The 17,534-nt window shown below is 41.8% G+C and overlaps 1 protein-coding gene across 6 annotated transcripts in view; it reads left to right on the top strand.

Annotated features, from left to right (window-relative positions):
• RFX3 (regulatory factor X3) overlaps window positions 1-17,534 on the top strand; it is a 113,505-nt gene that overhangs the window by 52,033 nt on the left and 43,938 nt on the right. For all 6 annotated transcript variants that reach the window (XM_081176369.1, XM_081176372.1, XM_081176371.1 and 3 more), the window contains exons 2-3: window positions 5,755-5,879; window positions 15,303-15,400. In XM_081176369.1, coding sequence (XP_081032495.1) covers window positions 5,763-5,879; window positions 15,303-15,400 — 215 coding nt within the window. In that variant the 5' untranslated portion in view covers window positions 5,755-5,762. The remainder of the gene's footprint in view (window positions 1-5,754; window positions 5,880-15,302; window positions 15,401-17,534) is intronic.

Consider the following 17,534-nt stretch of genomic DNA (forward strand, 5'->3'; position numbering starts at 1 on the left):
AGCTCACCCTGACCTTCTGATTGGCAAGTCCTAGGCTCTGTGGTTTAACCCACAGCGCCACCCACGTCCCAAGATGAGATAACCTCAAATCAATTTTTAAGGATTTTTTGGTCCAAAATTGGGCACAGGAGATTTTTTTTTTATTTTTTTTTCAATATTCGCGCAATATAGGCTAATGCAATTTCTGCGTCAGTTTAGAAAAAACCTCCCGTTTCGCTTATTTTTCAACCAATTGGGCTTATTTTGGTATCAAAATAAAGCTAATTGTGGTCTCTTTCAAAAGAAGGCATACGAATGGTATTAAGTGCCACAGAAAAAGGTCATCAACCATTCAAAGTGAATATTTGTCATTCCCGGTAGGTTTGATAAGCCATTGTGCGCAAACCACAACTAACACGTGTATCATACTTTTGTGTGTATTTGTGTAGAATGGGCAAACCATGTATTTGTTATGTTTTAAAAATAAAGAGGGTGTTTTTTGTGGTTATAAAATAGATTTTGAAGTAATTTTTTTGATTTTGTACATGTTTAAGGTCTCTTTGAGCCTGAAATAACTCACACATTTGTGAGGATAGTTAAAATTGTACCCTCTTATGTTACAGTGTCATCTGATATATCTTAAAAATTAAGTTTTATTGATTATTTAATAAAACAAAATACGTCTCAGAGATCCTTGTTCATTTTATTGTGTAAAACAGTTCTGCAATGATATGGTCAAAGCTATTTTGTTTCCCATACAAGTAATACGGTCAAGGAATCTGTTTTGACCACTGTATGCAATACGACCTTTCTGAATCAGCAAGAAAAAAAGTATTTGTTTATTTGTTTACTTTAAAAACGTCTAACAAGTTTCTTGTGAATGAAAGCAAAGGATTCAGTGCAGATTTCTGAGCGGAGGTGTTCTGTGCTCATTGGGTGTCCCTCCTGTCAGCAACCCTGCGGCCGTGCTCTGCACTCGGGCTGTTTCCGGGTCAAGCCCAAGGGAAGTCCCACTCGGAGTGCATTGCAGTAAACCAATCTTGAAATCACGACTGCCTGAACTGCTCTGGTCAAGCTCTCCTGGTCCAGGAATGGCCATCGCTTTCAGGATAGGCGCCATTGCCCGGATTGGCTGGGGGAACTCATATAAACAATAAAATTATTGTTATTATCTAGCTATTGAGACAGACCTGGATCTGCAAGCACTCCCAGGCTGCATACCTGAAACCCATCCAGGACAGGCAACTGACCAGTTTCTCTGATACATCTATGAAATGCTAAGCCATTTAGTTTATTTATTTCATATTTATAAAATACTTCCCCAGTTCTCATAAAGGTTTTATTGTTGATCTTAGTAATCCATTTGTTTTATAGAATAGGAAATTAGTGCTTTGTATTGGTGTGTGTGTGTGTGTGTGTGTGTGTGTGTGTGTGTGTGTGTGTTTGCATGCACTCACTCACTCACACAAAGACACTGCTTAAAAAAATTAAGAATTACGCTGTTCAGAAACAAATCCACCATATGAAAATCTGGCCATTCACATTTACATAGGCAAGTTATTTTTAAAAGTCCCTTCTATAAGATCACTTCCTAGCTAGAGATATTTTTCTTGGGAGGAAAAAAAGCAAAGCAACCTTCTTTAGGGAAGCTTTTAATGTTTAACAGATTACTGTATTTTAATACTTTGTTGGAATTATTATTATTATTATTATTTGGTGATCCCTCGTAGCCGAGTAAGATTGTCTTCCATGAACACTGTCTTAACAGTAAGTCTGTACTTGACTGTGGAGGCCAATTCTGGATCCACACATCCTTCCACAGTGGGGACATTGGTTTCCGAGTGGGAGTTGATCACGGTGAGGGTTTGCCAAGCATGCCTTCCTCTTAGCACATTTCTCCCTTTTGTCCTGAGTTTGAGCGTCTTCAAAGCCCATGACACCTTTGGTCAAGGCTGTTCTCCAGTTGGAGCGCTCGCAGGCCAGTGCTTCCTAGTTGTCAGTGTTTATACTACACTTTTTTAGATTTGCCTTGAGACAAGTCTTTAAACCTCTTTTGTTGACCCACCAGCATTACGTTTTCCATTTTTAAGTTCGGAATAGAGTAGTTGCTTTGGAAGACGATAATCAGGCATCTGCACAACATGACCAGTCCAACAAAGTTGAGGCTGAAGAATCATTGCTTCAACACTTGTGATCTTTGCTTCTTCCAGTACACTGGCTTTAGTTAATTCACCTGTGTTCCCAAGTGATACGTAAAATTTTTCGGAGACACCATTGTTGGAGTGTTTTGAGGACTTGGAGATAGCTTGATGTCTTGAAAGTAAATTACAGGCATGTATGTTTTTGTACTGAATTGTACTGAATTAAGAACATGTGACATCATTTTGTGCAGACATTAAAGTAGATGCAGTGTAACAAGATTTTGCAAACTGTAGTGTTTGGAATAGCAAATTAGTTGCTGATGAAAGTGCTTGCTAAAAATAGTTACTATTAAGATGGCATATTTGCACTGTGTGATTTGCTAGGTAATTGATGGATCAGATTGTTAAACCATTCATTCTGGTATGCGCAGCACAGAAGACAGAAGGAGCCCTACTGTGCATCTAGAGCGTATTAAATAACCCTGAACAACTTTTGCAAAGAACATTGGGGGAAGATAAATTTTGTAATAAATGCTGTGTTCTAAACACTATTTCTTAAATTGAAGAAATGCTAATCTTGTCACAATCAGCAGCTGGGTTACTGCAATATTATTTTCCTCTCTTAGAGGTTAATTAGGCTTCTTTCAAAATGTGCCCTATTTATCTGTAGATTCACATGATTCAGCTAGTGCTGGTTGTATAAAGCAGACCCGTTAACAGGCGGGTGTGTCCAACTGCTTAATTAGCCAGAATAAAAAGGTCCTTTGTCAAACAAGCATCTGTTGTTGGTGACACACCTGACAGTCACATTAGGCAAGGATGGCTAGACGGAAGTTGGGCCCGTCTCTCCTTCCGTCATATACAGTTCATTTCCATAGGGGCAGTGTTCTTATAAGGCAGCAGAGGGCTATTTAGTTTTTCAGAAGAGATTAATCTGACTGCCTTTGTTGTGTGATAAGCAAATCACTTGAAAAGAGCACTGTAAAAGTACTATACTACAATTACTTTGAAGCACGACATCTTGGTATCCGTTGATGGATCAAGCAGGTATATGGAAAATGTTGAGCATGCCACGTTCTGTCTTCTGCAGTACAGTGGTACCTCAGGTTACATACGCTTCAGGTTACATACGCTTCAGGTTACAGACTCCGCTAACCTAGAAATATTACCTCAGGTTAAGAACTTTGCTTCAGAATGAGAACAGAAATCGTGCAGCGGCGGCGCAGCGGCACCAAGAGGCCCCATTAGCTAAAGTGGTGCTTCAGGTTAAGAACAGTTTCAGGTTAAGAACAGACCTCCAGAACGAATTAAGTTCTTAACCCGAGGTACCACTGTATTACTAGCACACAGAATGTCTTTAACAATCATTGTGATACACACAAAAATAAAGGTAGCCATGTTAGATCCAGAGAAACACCCACTGAAGGGCCATGCCGGAATATTATCTTTCTCCCCCTCCCCGCCAACGTTCCTGAGCCCCTCCTCAGCCTCTTCTGGAGGCCAGAGATGGTGACCCTGCCAAATGAGGTGGGCTGCAACATAGGGGCTAAGGAAAAGGAGGGTTTGCTGAAAATTGGGCACCTTCCACTCTTGAAAGTTGCCTCAACCTGATTTTTAGCAATCCCTCTCCTCTGTAGCATCCTATACAAAACCCACCCCTTTCAGCAGGTCCCCCAATCCTTAGGGAAGGCTTTTTACCAGGCTAAGGTAGCTACCAAGAAGAAGAATTTTCCATCCATCCCCATCTACTGATGGTTTTCTGGATCTATCGCTTTAAAAAAAGATCAGTTGATCCAAACAACTGAAAGTGCATGTTGCTATTAGAGTTAAATTTTATGTTTTAATAAGAAATACCAAGAAGGATTTATGGTTTAGTATTTTGATGTGCTAAAGAAGCCTTCAAAACAATCAAACAGTTAAAATACTATTCAAAATGTAACTTTTTTTGTTACTACAATCAGTCATTTACTTAATTAAACTCAGTCATTCATTTCATGACTTTTATTTTTCTTGCTGAAAATGTACAAATTAGAGAAATATGCCTGTATCTGTATTGTCCATGTGCCATCCTTGGCTGGGAGTGAGGTGAAGAATTCCTGTAAACTCCTCATTACTTTTATTTTATTCTCGGTTTTTAGTCGTGAGTGCCCCTGTGAGCCACCCAACTGTACATTTCTTAAATGCTGAGCTATGAACGCTTCTGTGATACCGTGGACCATGGTATCCTTCTGGACCATCTAGGGGAGTTGGGAGCCTCATTAGGCAATGGTTTTGCTTCTTCCTCCTGGGTCATGTCCAGAAAATGGTGTTGGGCGGCGAGTGTTTGGCCCCCTGGGCTCCCACTTGTGGAGTACCTCTCCACCATGCTATTCAATGTCTATATGAAGCCACTGGGAGAGATCACCAGGGGGGGTGGGCTGGGTGTTCACCAGGATCCCTACCTCTTCTTTAAATTGGAACCAGCGAAGGTGGTGAAGGTCCTGTGTGAGTGGAGGCAGTTGGAGGAGGAATGGAGGTTAGCAGATTGAGGTTGAATCCTGACAAGACAGAAGGGCTGTTTCTGGGGGACGGGGTAGGCAGGAGTCCTGAATGGGGAGTGTGTTCCATGCTTTAACTGTGTCTTATATGAAGGAGTTCTTTCTTTTGTCTGACCTGAAGCTTCCAACATTCATATTCATTGGATGTCCCCAAAATTCTCGTGTTATGAGAGGGGGAGAAAAGCTTACCTCTGCTTTCTTCGCACCATCCATAATTTGATATACCTCTTATCATCTCCACGCCGCCCCCCCAAAAAACACACATCTAAACTCAAAAGCCCCCCAATATTCTAACCTTTCCTCACAGGGGAATTGCTCCAATCCTCTGATAATTTTTGTTCCCCTTTTCTGAACCATTTTGAGCTCTCCAATATCCTTTTTGAGGCAATGGGACCAGCAATGTACGCAGTGCTCCAAGTGCAGTATTGCCATATATTTATATAACAGTATTATTTTCAGTTCCTTTCCTAATGATCCCTCATATGGAATTCACCTTTTTCGCAGCTGGCACACTTTGGGTTGATATCTTCATGGAGCTATCCACTACAAACCCAAAATCTTATTCCCAGTCACTAACTACCAGTTCAGACCCCATGAATGTTTTTGTGGAATATAGGGTTATTATTATTATTCATTTTGTTTTGGCCCAATGTGCATCACTTCACATTTGCTGACGTTGAATTGCATTTGCCATTTTACTGCACATTCACTAAGTTTGGAGAGATCCTTTTGGAGCTCCTTGCAATCCCTTTTTGTTTTAACCACTCTGAACAATTTGGTATCATCAGTTTGGTATCCAGATCACACTAGATCATTAAAGAACAAGTTAAAAATCCCAGGTTCAAATATGTGTCCTTGGGAGGGTCCCTGTTTTACATTTCCCCATTATTCATCCCTTTTGTTTCTTCACCAGTTACTGCTCTATAGTCGGACCTCTTCTCTTCTTCCATGTCTGATAAGCTTCCTCAGGAGTCTGTGGTGAAGTTCTCACAAGAGGAGGAAGCTGCTGGATTATGAAGGGAACGTGGCCATTTGAAGTGGCCAGTCTTTAAAAGAGAGCACAACCCTTAACATGCTTATTTTTCAATTTCATGCAGAAACGACAATGCAGACATCAGAGACTGGTTCGGACACAGGTTCGACAGTGACTTTACAGACTTCTGTAGCTGGCCAAGCAGCCGTGCCCACCCAGGTGGTACAGCAATTACCAGTGCAACAACAGGTAAAGTGCTTGTTTGTCCGATATGGATGAAACATGGAAAACAAGTCATTTTCGTGCAAAAGCCAAAGTAGTCTCTCTATCCATCTATCTATCTAAAGGTAAAGGGACCCCTTACCATTAGGTCCAGTCGTGGCCGACTCTGGGGTTGCAGTGCTCATCTCGCTTTATTGGCCGAGGGAGCCGGCGTACAGCCTCCGGGTCATGTGGCCAGCATGACTAAGCCGCTTCTGGCAAACCAGAGCAGTGCACCGAAATGCCGTTTACCTTCCGCCGGAGCGGTACCTATTTATCTACTTGCACTTTGACGTGCTTTCAATCTGCTAGGTAGGCAGGAGCAGGGACCGAGCAATGGGAGCTCACCCCATCACGGGGATTCGAACCGCCGACCTTCTGATCAGCAAGTCCTAGGCTCTGTGGTTTAACCCACAGTGCCAATCCATCTAGATCACCAAAAAAAGTTCTGTGCTTCAGTTTTACTCCAGCTAAAATGGCCCCCTTACAGCCTTTATTCAGGATGTTGCTGCACCTCTTCTCCCCTCAACCTGGCTGCTCCCTCCCCAAACGCAGCCTCCCTACCAGCCTCCTGTCTTCAGCTGCGGAGTCATGGAGTCCAAGCGCAGGGTTAGAACCATCTGTGTTTATCACAGCTCTGTATGGAGCTCTAGAGGGAGATTCATAATTAGTATGTAAATGGTGTTAGCTTCATACAAAGGCTGGGTGGGTCAAGGGTTGAAGGAAAATCTTTTAAAAATGCACCCTAATTGGCCCCAGCTTCTCCAGTGTTGGTTCATTCGCAAAATGTGTAGAATGAAGAAGGGAAGGACTTTGTTCCCTTACAATATTCTAATCCGTGTGTACTAAATCTCATTGTGACATGAAAAGGGGGGCTTCATTGATTTATTGTCTGTTTGTGGAATATTGTATGGAGAATGCAAAAGGTTTATGTTTAGTATGGGAGACCAAAACAGGCAAAGAAATGAATGAAAATAAGTGAAGGCTTGTGAAGGACCCCACCTTAAAAAACCATTTTGACTTCATGAAGCTTCTCTGAAGGTCTTTCTTGGGTGACATTGGACTCTGGTTCACTTAACAAAAATCAATAAATCCTCTTTGCTGGAGGGATGTGGGAATCTTGGAACCTTTTTCCATGCTAGGCAGAATACCAGGGTCTTTGATACCATTTCTAAAATAATTGAACAACAACTCTTGCCAAATCCAGCTTTAGCGTTCTTTCATTGAACATAGATTATGACCTCATTATTTGACATCAAGATTTAGGGTTTTTTTACCCCCTATTGATAACTGCACGTTTGGTGAAAGCATCTGTTTGGCATTCTCAGGCTGAGCTACCCTTTTTGGGATGTGACTGTCTCAGAGCGACTCACTAGTCTTAGAAGAGGGGCAGAAGGTATAACAAAGAGAAATACCTTTGTGGAAATTTGGTCTCCTGTCTTTTCATATGTAATGGGGAAGAAGATAACAATTCTCACCCAGCAACTACTCAGATTTGTCTTATATTAGCCATTAATACCTTAGGAATATGCATGAAATGACACTACATGCTCAATGTAATGTTAGTTGTGGAGATTGTATTACATAACTAGACTTGTACCCAGTTTTTGTTGTTAAGAGTTTTATTATTCTCTACATGTTTTTGCTACTTGAAAAAATACAGTATTTAGTCTGCTTTATTTGAAAGTGCTATAATTAAAATTTCAAACTGGATTTAAAAATCTGAATGAATCGAGCTGGTTTAGCTTCTCTCAGTCTTCTGTTTGAAAAGCATATTGTCTGGAGCAATACCTTCCCTTGTATAATGCTTCGTTTTTCTCATTCAGGGTGGCTTTTAATTTTGCGCTGAATGTTTTTATCCACTTTTGATGTTGTTGACAAACATTGAATAGCAGCATGCTGTATAAATTGATGCTCCATTTGTTCCTGTGAGGCAGCAGATTTTACAGACGCATGTAATTTGTTTTGTTATGCCTTTCTTCTGCAAATGACAATGAAAATAATGACTAATAAAAGACAGCGTTTTGAGAGGCGTTTCTTCAGCTACCACACTGTGATCTCTTTTGCCTCATCTGCCCTCGAGCCCTTGCTGTTCAACTGGATATCTCAGTGCTCAAAGGAAACTCTTACAGTTGTGTGTTGCGTCTTTCCTTACTCTCTTGGAAACCCGCCAGAGGGTCAGGCTTGAAAAGTTGAATGGTGTGCTGACCTTGGTCACCAACTTACATTCTGATATTTCAACCTTTTCATTTTGGTTCATTTGTTCAACATTTTCTATAACCTCATGGAAACGGCTTGTGGTCGTTAAACGGGAATCTAAGACTGAAACGCAGGTTAGGTTCCTAAATGTGCTGGATCATTAATTCTGATGTCTCCATTTTAAAAAGAGGGGCTGAATTGGGATGTGTGCCACATCTTTCCTGACCTTGAAAATGGGTGCAGGAGCTTTAACTTGAAACATAGAATGGTGTCCTGCACATATTTACCAGTGGTTACTGTAATACAGGCTTCCTCAACCTCAGCCCTCCAGATGTTTTTGGCCTACAACTCCCATGATCCCTAGCTAGCAGGACCAGTGGTCAGGGATGCTGGGAATTGTAGTCTCAAAACATCTGGTGGGCCGAGGTTGAGGAAGCCTGCTCTAATATCTCCATCTTCAAGGCAGATGTCCCATGAGAATGTATTTTGCATTTTCTTTCCCCCATCCTTTGAAAACATATGAAGACTATGCTGGTATTCAGACTTGAATCATGTATCTGCCCAATTTACTTTTTCTATCTCAATGTTCAACAGAGTTTCCGCATTACGTAAGTAGGGACTTTCCGGCTAAGTGGAGAGTGCTCCTCCAAATTGGGTTTCTTTAGAAAATAAAGAACCAGTGAAGATGAGCTAAAGATTTACCTGCAGCACTTCTTACCTTCAGGGATACTTCTCATATAATACAGGAACCAACCTGCTTGACCCTCTTCTCTTGGGGGGCATCAGTGGGGAGCACAGTCACTGTCAGTTTTTGGCACTGGCGTTTCTTGCTCTGTTCACTTGTCTTGCTTGAAGGGCTGTCGCTTCTTTCGTTTCTCCTCTGCTGTCTTCCATTTGTCGGCTTGCTGCTTTTGAAAACCTGGTGACATTTTTGTCTTAATCAGAGTCCCCCCTGCTCAGTTTTTAATTCTCATTCTACTCTCATTTCTATTCCATGTAGGTTTTCCTGCATCACATCTTCTTGTAGGGGGTCTTTGAACTGTCATTTGGTGTTCAATAAATCTGAAGTTTTTAGGATCTTTTTATTTCAAAACATGTTTCTTTTTGCTGGAAAGAAAGAAGATAACTTGGTTATCTTCTTTTGAAACAGTTACCCCTGCTGCTCTTTCTTTTGGTATTTCTTTTTGACATTCTGCTTTCCCTGACGACTGTGGTGGTGAGGTTGATCTTGTTCTTTCATTATCTTGCCAGTCTTGTAGTGCTCACTTTTTCCTTTGTAAATTCAGGTTATTTATCTTTCCTTGCTGCTGTTTACTGTACCATTGGATGTCTTCCTTTTTTGCATTTGGGTTTTGACCTTAAATGGCATAGGAAGCTGCATTATACTGATTCTGACCCCTAGTCCATCCAGAGGTGCCAACAGGATTGTTTGGGCCTCATAAACTGTGTGTTGACTGGGTCTCCTGCTGCACTTACAAAACACACACATTTGCATAAGATTTAAACACTGTTTATGTTCTACTGCTTAGGAGTGCCTAGCTGTGCCCAGGAATTCAAAGAAATGGGTTTTTATATGAGTAGTGTTTTTGTGAGTTTTAGGGCTATGTGCTCTCACACACTATGCCAAGGCTCCAACCTAACCCAGGAAATGCTTGACACAACCCCAGTTGGGGGAGATGCTAATGTTTAATTGTGGTCCACCATATTGATTCAACATGGCATCAAGCATCCAAAAGTAGATGAAGACCACCTCATTAACCTTCATGCAGACTTGGGCAACAATATCTTCAGAACCATCCATATTGGTGCAGGTTGGGCCTGTGATGCCAAATTTGTCAAAATCACAACAAATGGGGTAACAGTATCTTCAGAGGTGTCAAAATCAATGCAGTTTGGACCAGTCATGCCAAAAATCAGGCAATGGCATACCAAACTCATGTTTCAGTCCACCATCTTGGTTCAGAATGGCAGCAGGTGGCCCAGTGTTGATGAAAATCCATGCTCCTGTGTCAGAAATCCCAGTGCCAAGTTCAGCGGCAATATCTTGAGAGGCATCAGATTCATAGAGAACACACAGACAAATCAATTCCAAAAATAAATAGTAGATGCAATTTTGTACCCTCTTTTGCAGATGGGAATGGAGGGCCCAAAAATAAATTGAACCCCACAAACAGGTAATAAGATGTACTGACGCTTAGACTGACAATAGGTGAAGCTTTCTATGTAATTGTATTTCTCCACAATAAAAGTCTTGTCCTGCTTAATTTCTGCCTTCCACACAGCTGTAAAAGGCACAAGAGCACATCTCTCCCCAGTGCCAACCCTAAACAATGTGAAGGACTCAAGTTAGGGTAAGAACAATAACAGTAACAAAACATTTTGGCAGTTTGATAATAGATTTTAAAGGAAAAATATTTAAAACGACCACCTGTAGCTAAATAAATGTAATGAATCCCCGTGATAGGGTGAGCTCCCATTGCTCGGTCCCTGCTCCTGCCAACCTAGCAGTTCGAAAGTACGTCAAAGTGCAAGTAGATAAATAGGTACCACTCCAGCAGGAAGGTAAACGGCGTTTCCGTGCGCTGCTCTGGTTCGCCAGAAGCGGCTTAGTCATGCTGGCCACATGACCCGGAGGCTGTACGCCGGCTCCCTCGGCCTATAGAGCGAGATGAGCGCCACAACCCCAGAGTTGGCCACGACTGGACCTAATGGTCAGGGGTCCCTTTACCTAACGTGTGTATATCAGTAGGGAAAGGTAAGGGTCTCCCACCAAACTACCCCAGTCACCCCGACTGAGTCAGGAGCATCGTGGGCTTGTCTCCTGCATTCGTCAACCAGCAAGACATGAGGCCAGGATGATCTCGCCCCAGGCCACACCGTCTGCCGTCTGACTTGTGGTCTTCCTTTATAGGGTTCCTTTATAGGGTTATCCATTGGTGGTGATGTTCTATGAGTGTGTGGTGAATTATGCCACATCCTGTGTTCTGTCATGGCAGCTCTGGCAAATTTTCTAATGCAGAGTGACTACCCTATGTACACTACCTAATTTGCGTAGGACTTTTCCCCCCCGGAATACCCATGTCACTAGAGGTAGCTTGAGAATTTGAGGTGAAGGGCTTGTTCAAATGAGGTTGCTAGAAGAAGATTGAGATGTGCTAGGATGCCCACCTATACCTCATTTACTTTGGTTCTCCAAACTAATTTTGTGAGTTTGATTCCCACCCCCCACCCCAAATATCTAGAACTGCGTCTTTAAAATTTGATATTTAACTGGTTTGCCCATGGGATATAGCTAAGTGGTGATTGTGTGTGTGTGTGTGTGTGTGTGTGTGTGTGTGAGAGAGAGAGAGAGAGAGAGAGAGAGAGAGAGAGAGAGAGGTTCCTAGTTACAATAACAACTACAAATACAGCTTATTTTGGGTTGCCCCAGCCACTCTGAGCAACTTCCAAGAGAATATGCAAAAGCACAACAGAACGTCGCTCATTAAAAGCTTCTCAATGCAAGGCTGCCTTCAGATGTCTACAGAAGGTTGTATAATTATTTATCACCTTGACATCTGACTTCTTGACTACCAAGAAGGCCCTCTGTCTGGTTCCCTGTAACTTCACTTCTCGCAGTGAGGGAACCACCATTATACAATTCTTGTTTTAGAAAATAATCCTAGCATGGCGAGTTCTCTTAAATCAGGTCTTTTAGGGGGAATAAGTTTGGGGGTTTGTAAAAATACTTAGGATATTAGTACCGTAATTCCATTTTGTCTTTTTTCAGAAATCTGTTAAAGGCTCACGTTTTTCCCATTTACTGATTTACAGATTGAAAACCTGTTTACTTGATTCACACAATTAACAGAATTTTATATTGAAATTGCCCATACAGTCTTGCCATTTATAGACATGTAAACAGAAAACACACCTGTTCAACTCCTTTCATATATTAAGATCTTGTGCATTGTACAGGCAAGCTGGAGATGGAAAATCTTACAGTTCTAAGTCTGGCTTGGTTAACTTAAAACCTGTTGATGAGTCATTAGGTTTAATGCAGTCTGAATTGGGAACTACAACGACAAATATATTCATGCCTCATTAAATTTCAGCTGCACACATTCACCTGCACTTACAAATGCACAAATTTCCTCACTCTCAGTAGTTACTAGTCCCAACAACCCCCTAGGTACATATATTGCATATATTGTTTATTGTATGTAGCATACACAATTTGGGGTGTATGAGAGGCTGAATGCATGATATACATAGGTTTTATGCCTTCGAGAGTTATATCCCCTGGGTGTGCAACAGGGTAGAGAAGAGATGGTTTATACCCTGGATGGTGTAGAATGCCCAAAGAATAAATCACAGGGGTTTTTTGCTTAAGTGGGTGGTGGGCTAATTTACAGTGAGCCTTCTGTGATCTGACTATTGTGGATTGATGCTGGCCAGGCCTGGTGGTGAGATAAATTGTCTACATAAATTGTATCCATGATGTGCCTTGGGGAAATGAGATTGGGGAGGGGGGTGTTGGATGACCGATCTCATTGATGGGCGAGAGGAAGAAGTTGCCTTCTGGTTGCCCTCTGTCTCCTGCTGCCTCTCCTGCTCTGGCAACGCTGCTTCCTGACTCCTGCTGGCTGCTTGCCCTCGTCTGAGGTGGGGAGGACAAACGCCTTGGTACTCTCCCCCCGTTGGCTTGTGCCCTTGCCAAGTTGTAAGTCTTAGATGACCTAGACGGGGAGGAGATCATCATGGATGCCTTAGTTGAGATTCCTGCATTGCAGGGGGTTGGACTAGGTGACCCTCAAGCTCCCTTCCAACTCTACAAATTAGGATTTTATGAATTCAGCCCCAGCTGGAACGAAGTAGTCAAAGCACCTTATAGTTTCCAGAAGCTCAAAACTGCAAGAATGAAAATGGCCTGGTGTTTTTAAAAAGCACATTGTGACAATTCTTAAACCCTCACATAGGTTTATAAGCATTTTCAAAATGGGAAGACTTCACAGTTGAGAATAATAGAAATAAATTAATATAATTGCACAGAAGTCATTCCCTACAATATCTGGGTTAGTGGATGACAAGGCCTCAGTTTTTCACTAAAAGTATATGATTTGTTTTTAAAGTGAAGGTATTTGTATTGATTCAAATGAAGAATTTGTACTGATGGCTTTTCAAAGATTTATGTGACTAGCAAAAAAAGAAGATATTTAATTTGCTGGTAACAGCTTTGCACAGTCCAATTAGAGTAGCAGAGACATATAATTGAAAAGCACTTAAGGACTAGAATATCTTTCATCCTCTCTCAATGTGTGGATAAACAGTACCCCCTGCCAGTCCCCAAAGTAGTGTGAGTAATAGACTACTGGCAGTTCTGCTTCATATTTACTCATTCTATTATCTTCAAGGATAACATCTGAAGATCCACATATAAATCTATAGAATGTATAAATATGGACATAAATTCCAGGGTAATTTTGTTTGAAAACAGATATCATGCAGCAGAGCGGTCAGGATTAAAGATAGCGTAAGCTGCATTTTTGTTATGTTATCAAGAGTTCAGAATTCAGTTGACAGGAAATAGCATGAATTTGTCCAGACATCTGCAATACACCTGAAGGAAATAGACAATTATTCAAAGGCAGAATTTGCTGTCAGAATTAAGTTCCAACTTGCAGCAAACCATGCTTAGGGAAGTAGAACTGTTGTTTGACACAAACCATGCTATGCAATAGGCTGGCAAAGGAGTATTGGAAAACAAGCTGTGGTTTGTACAAGTTACGTTTTGGTATGCGGTCTGAATAGAAAACCCATAGTTAAGTCCCTTGCTTCCAGAGGCCATTGCATCCAGGGACAAGATTATTGAGCAGGGAAGTAACTCTAAACCATGGTTTGCTTGATTGTGTCAGCACTTAAGATATTGCTGTGTTAGACATAGGAATGAGTGTTGGCCTCGGCAGTGCTTTTTCTGGTGCTACTCAGTAGCACACAGTCCCGCCACCACCACCCCCCAGAGATGCTCAGCTGCATGGGGAGCCATGGCATGAACAAAGCCCCTCCGGTGCCTGGGCACCTTCTCCCCGGGGCTGACCGGAGTACCCAAGTCCCACTCCCCAAGGGGTGCAAGAATGGGGGGGGGGTGCAGCTTGTGATGTGCTTCTGGACTCAGCTGCTGGCTGGGTGCCCCCTGGTCACCTCACTGGCGGTGCTCACAGTGGCTGTTGCAGGGCAGGGGGAGAAGCTGCCGGTGAATACCGTCCCCCTCCCGTCCCCCAAAGGCACTGGGCCTCAGCTTCACCCTCTCTGGTTTTGTACTGTCCTGCTCTTCCATCACAGCCTGAGGAGGAGAGGAGAGGGATTCACTTCCATTTCGGATTAACAGCAGTCTGGTGTTGCATCTGAATCATAAACTGGGGTCATACTATGATTTATTGAAACAAGCCAGCTTCATAAACCACAGTCTGCAGTTGGCTTGTTTCAGCAAACCATAATGAAGACTGTCCACGGCTTGCACGGCTTCGTGTTTCCTGCTGAATGGTGCTTTCGTCAAAAAGGCAAACAGAATTCTTTGAGCTCCTTGCAGCCATAATGGAAGCGGAGAGGAGAGGGGAAGATACATGAGCCCAAGGCTTGACTGCACTCATTCCTGTAACAATAAACCTTAGTTCATTGTTCTGCCCAAGCACAGCCTATAGTTTGGGTTTAAATTATTATTTTAGCAGAAACCATGGTTTGCCATGGCAATTGAACAGTTCACAATATTCTTTCCCCCTTCTTTAAAAATTTTTAGCCATGAAGCTAACATTGCTAAGTCACTTTTTGATAATTCAAGTATATTTACAGAACCAGATTGAATCTCTTCTAAATGTTCTGTTATGTTATGTGGACACCTGCTGAAAAGTGACTTTTTAATGTTTCATATTTTACTATGTTTTATATATGCTGCAAGTTGCCCAGAGTGGCTGGGGGAACCCAGTCAGGTGGGCAGGGTATAAATAATAAAGTTATTAGTATTATTACTTTAATATTGTACAGATAAATAAGGCAAGCATGCCATGGGGAGCCTGTCCTCAGTCACCCTACTGTGGGTTTGTTTTGCAATCTGTTTAGGAAGCTTCACTGCTTCACTGTTTGTTTATTGCTCACTAATAATTAGCAACAGTAGAGATTAGGTTCTGAATGGCCGAGAGGGAAACGCATCTCATCATGTGACTGATTTCTTTGCAGGTTCAGCAAGTGCAAACGGTGCAACAGGTCCAGCATGTCTACCCAGCCCAGGTGCAGTATGTGGAGGGAAGTGACACCGTCTACACAAACGGAGCTATGTAAGTCCTTCATCTTGGACATCCCACTCATACATGCAGGTCTTCTACATGCAGGCTGCACATAGGACCGAAGATGGAAACATGTGTGAGAAAGTGAACATATGAAACTACCCTCACCAATTGTGAATGATGGACCCCCATCATTCATTCCGTGTTTGTTTTGTTTTGTTTTGTTTTGTTTTTTAAAGCTCCATCACGGTTGACACCTGGTGGTAGCTAATGATCTTTTGTGGTTGGCGTGGATCTTGAGGGGGTGGTGGGTGTTTCTTTGTCACATGATATAGGTGAAGCCCATGTTGAGATAAAAACCATGGTTGGTATTTTTCTTTTCAGTAGACACAGGAAACATAAATAAGCTAATGCCACAAATAAGCTGAACAGTTCTGATTATGGGAGTGTGTGATAATTACACAGTCTTGGGAGTATGTGATAATTACACAGTCTAGGAATTTTGAAAGGAGAGAGAGAGCGCAAGCAAGCAGTGTCCTTAAAGTGGTGCATACGTCATTACAATACCGGGAGATAAATAAAACTGCCTTATGGTAGAGAATCTTTGCCATGCTCATATGGAAATTTTCAGTGAGGCGGGAGCAGCATTCTAGTCAGTATATTATGCGCATCACAGATCTGTGAGTTTTCAGACAGTTGATCTATGAGTAGTGAGGTACAAAGAGTACAATTTTAAGTGGATGACTCTTGAGGTTGTATTGCCTGTTCTCTCCCATTATAATGTACTTCTCATGGATGAATGTGACCATGATATGTCACCTGCAGTGTGCAGACAGAAAGAGATTAGTTTAGCGCCTGAATTTTTATAATTATCATTTTGAGTGGAAGAGTAATCAAGTTTACTACTTCAGGTTTATGTTAGATATCTCTAATTAATTATAGGTCTCTAGTATTGTGACTCTTATGTTCCTTATTTCTCATACAGCCAGCCTTCTAGATGCATTTGTTCATTCCCTGTGTTGCAAAAGCTGTTTCCTAAGGGCAGAATTAGACATTTGCCTGGCTTGCACGTTACCGTGAACATGCAAGCATGCAGGCTCTGGGAGAGGGGAATGTGGCCGTATTGCTGCTTGGTTCTGCTGCTGTGCTGAGCCAAGCCATGTCATCTAAGCCCAAGGCCATGGTTTAGCTCTCTCTAAACTAGCTCCAAGCTGTAACCATGGTTTGTCCTATGGTTTAGGCAGCACACTAAATCAAACCACCAGCAGAATAACTGGGGAGGAGCAAGGTGGCTGCCATTTCCCTTTGAGAACTTGCACCCTCATGCATTTGCACAAAGTGCTGGTTTGGCCTAGTTAATGTAATGTGTGAACCAGACCCTCCGGAAGGACATGCGGTGCTGCTAAAAACGAAAGCCCAGGGTTCTGTTATCATTCTCCCATCTCCTCTCCATAATAATTCCAAATATATTGTCTTCAAATTACATTGTGGTTAATGTTTTCAACATCTCTGCTTTGCAGGAATAAATAATTTAAAAACCTATAAAAACTTGTGTTAGTTCTCATAAATATTGATGGGTGTAAGCAGCTTTCTTAATTTTTAGCTAAGAAATCTTGTCTACTTTCCCCACAGTAATATTATCTAATATGATTAAATGTATTAATGTTATTGAATTCTATTACTATCACTACATACTGTTGAAATAACAATAATAAATGAACCCTATGTAAATAGATGGTGAAGTTAAACACTACAGTAGTAAGAACAGGTGTTTGAATCGAGGTTCTTCTGTGCATTCAAATTTTTATAGCAATTAGGCTGCCTGTAAGGAAATAACACTTAACTGAGTAGAAAATAATTAATTGCAAGGAAAAGCCTTTTCTTGATGGAGTGAAAAGCACCTGTAAAACAGTACTAAACCTAAGAGCAACTTTTGCATGGAAAGATCAGTGTGTTCCAGGTAAACGAAGCCTATTGAATGAGCAGATGAAAGAAAATTTAGGGTCGCATTCAGCTCAGGTACACGCTGAGGCAAGATGAGGTGGCAGAAGTACTAATTTATAAAAGGTGACAGATCATTGTCATGACATTTCCATAGAACCTAATAGAGTCAGCTGGGAATAAATCAATGTGTGGGAGTGTGCCATGTGCACACCACCTTTGAAACCTCAGAAAATATAAAAGA

The sequence above is a fragment of the Podarcis bocagei genome (genome assembly GCF_964188305.1).
Source record: "Podarcis bocagei genome assembly, chromosome: 17".
NCBI lineage: Eukaryota > Metazoa > Chordata > Lepidosauria > Squamata > Lacertidae > Podarcis > Podarcis bocagei.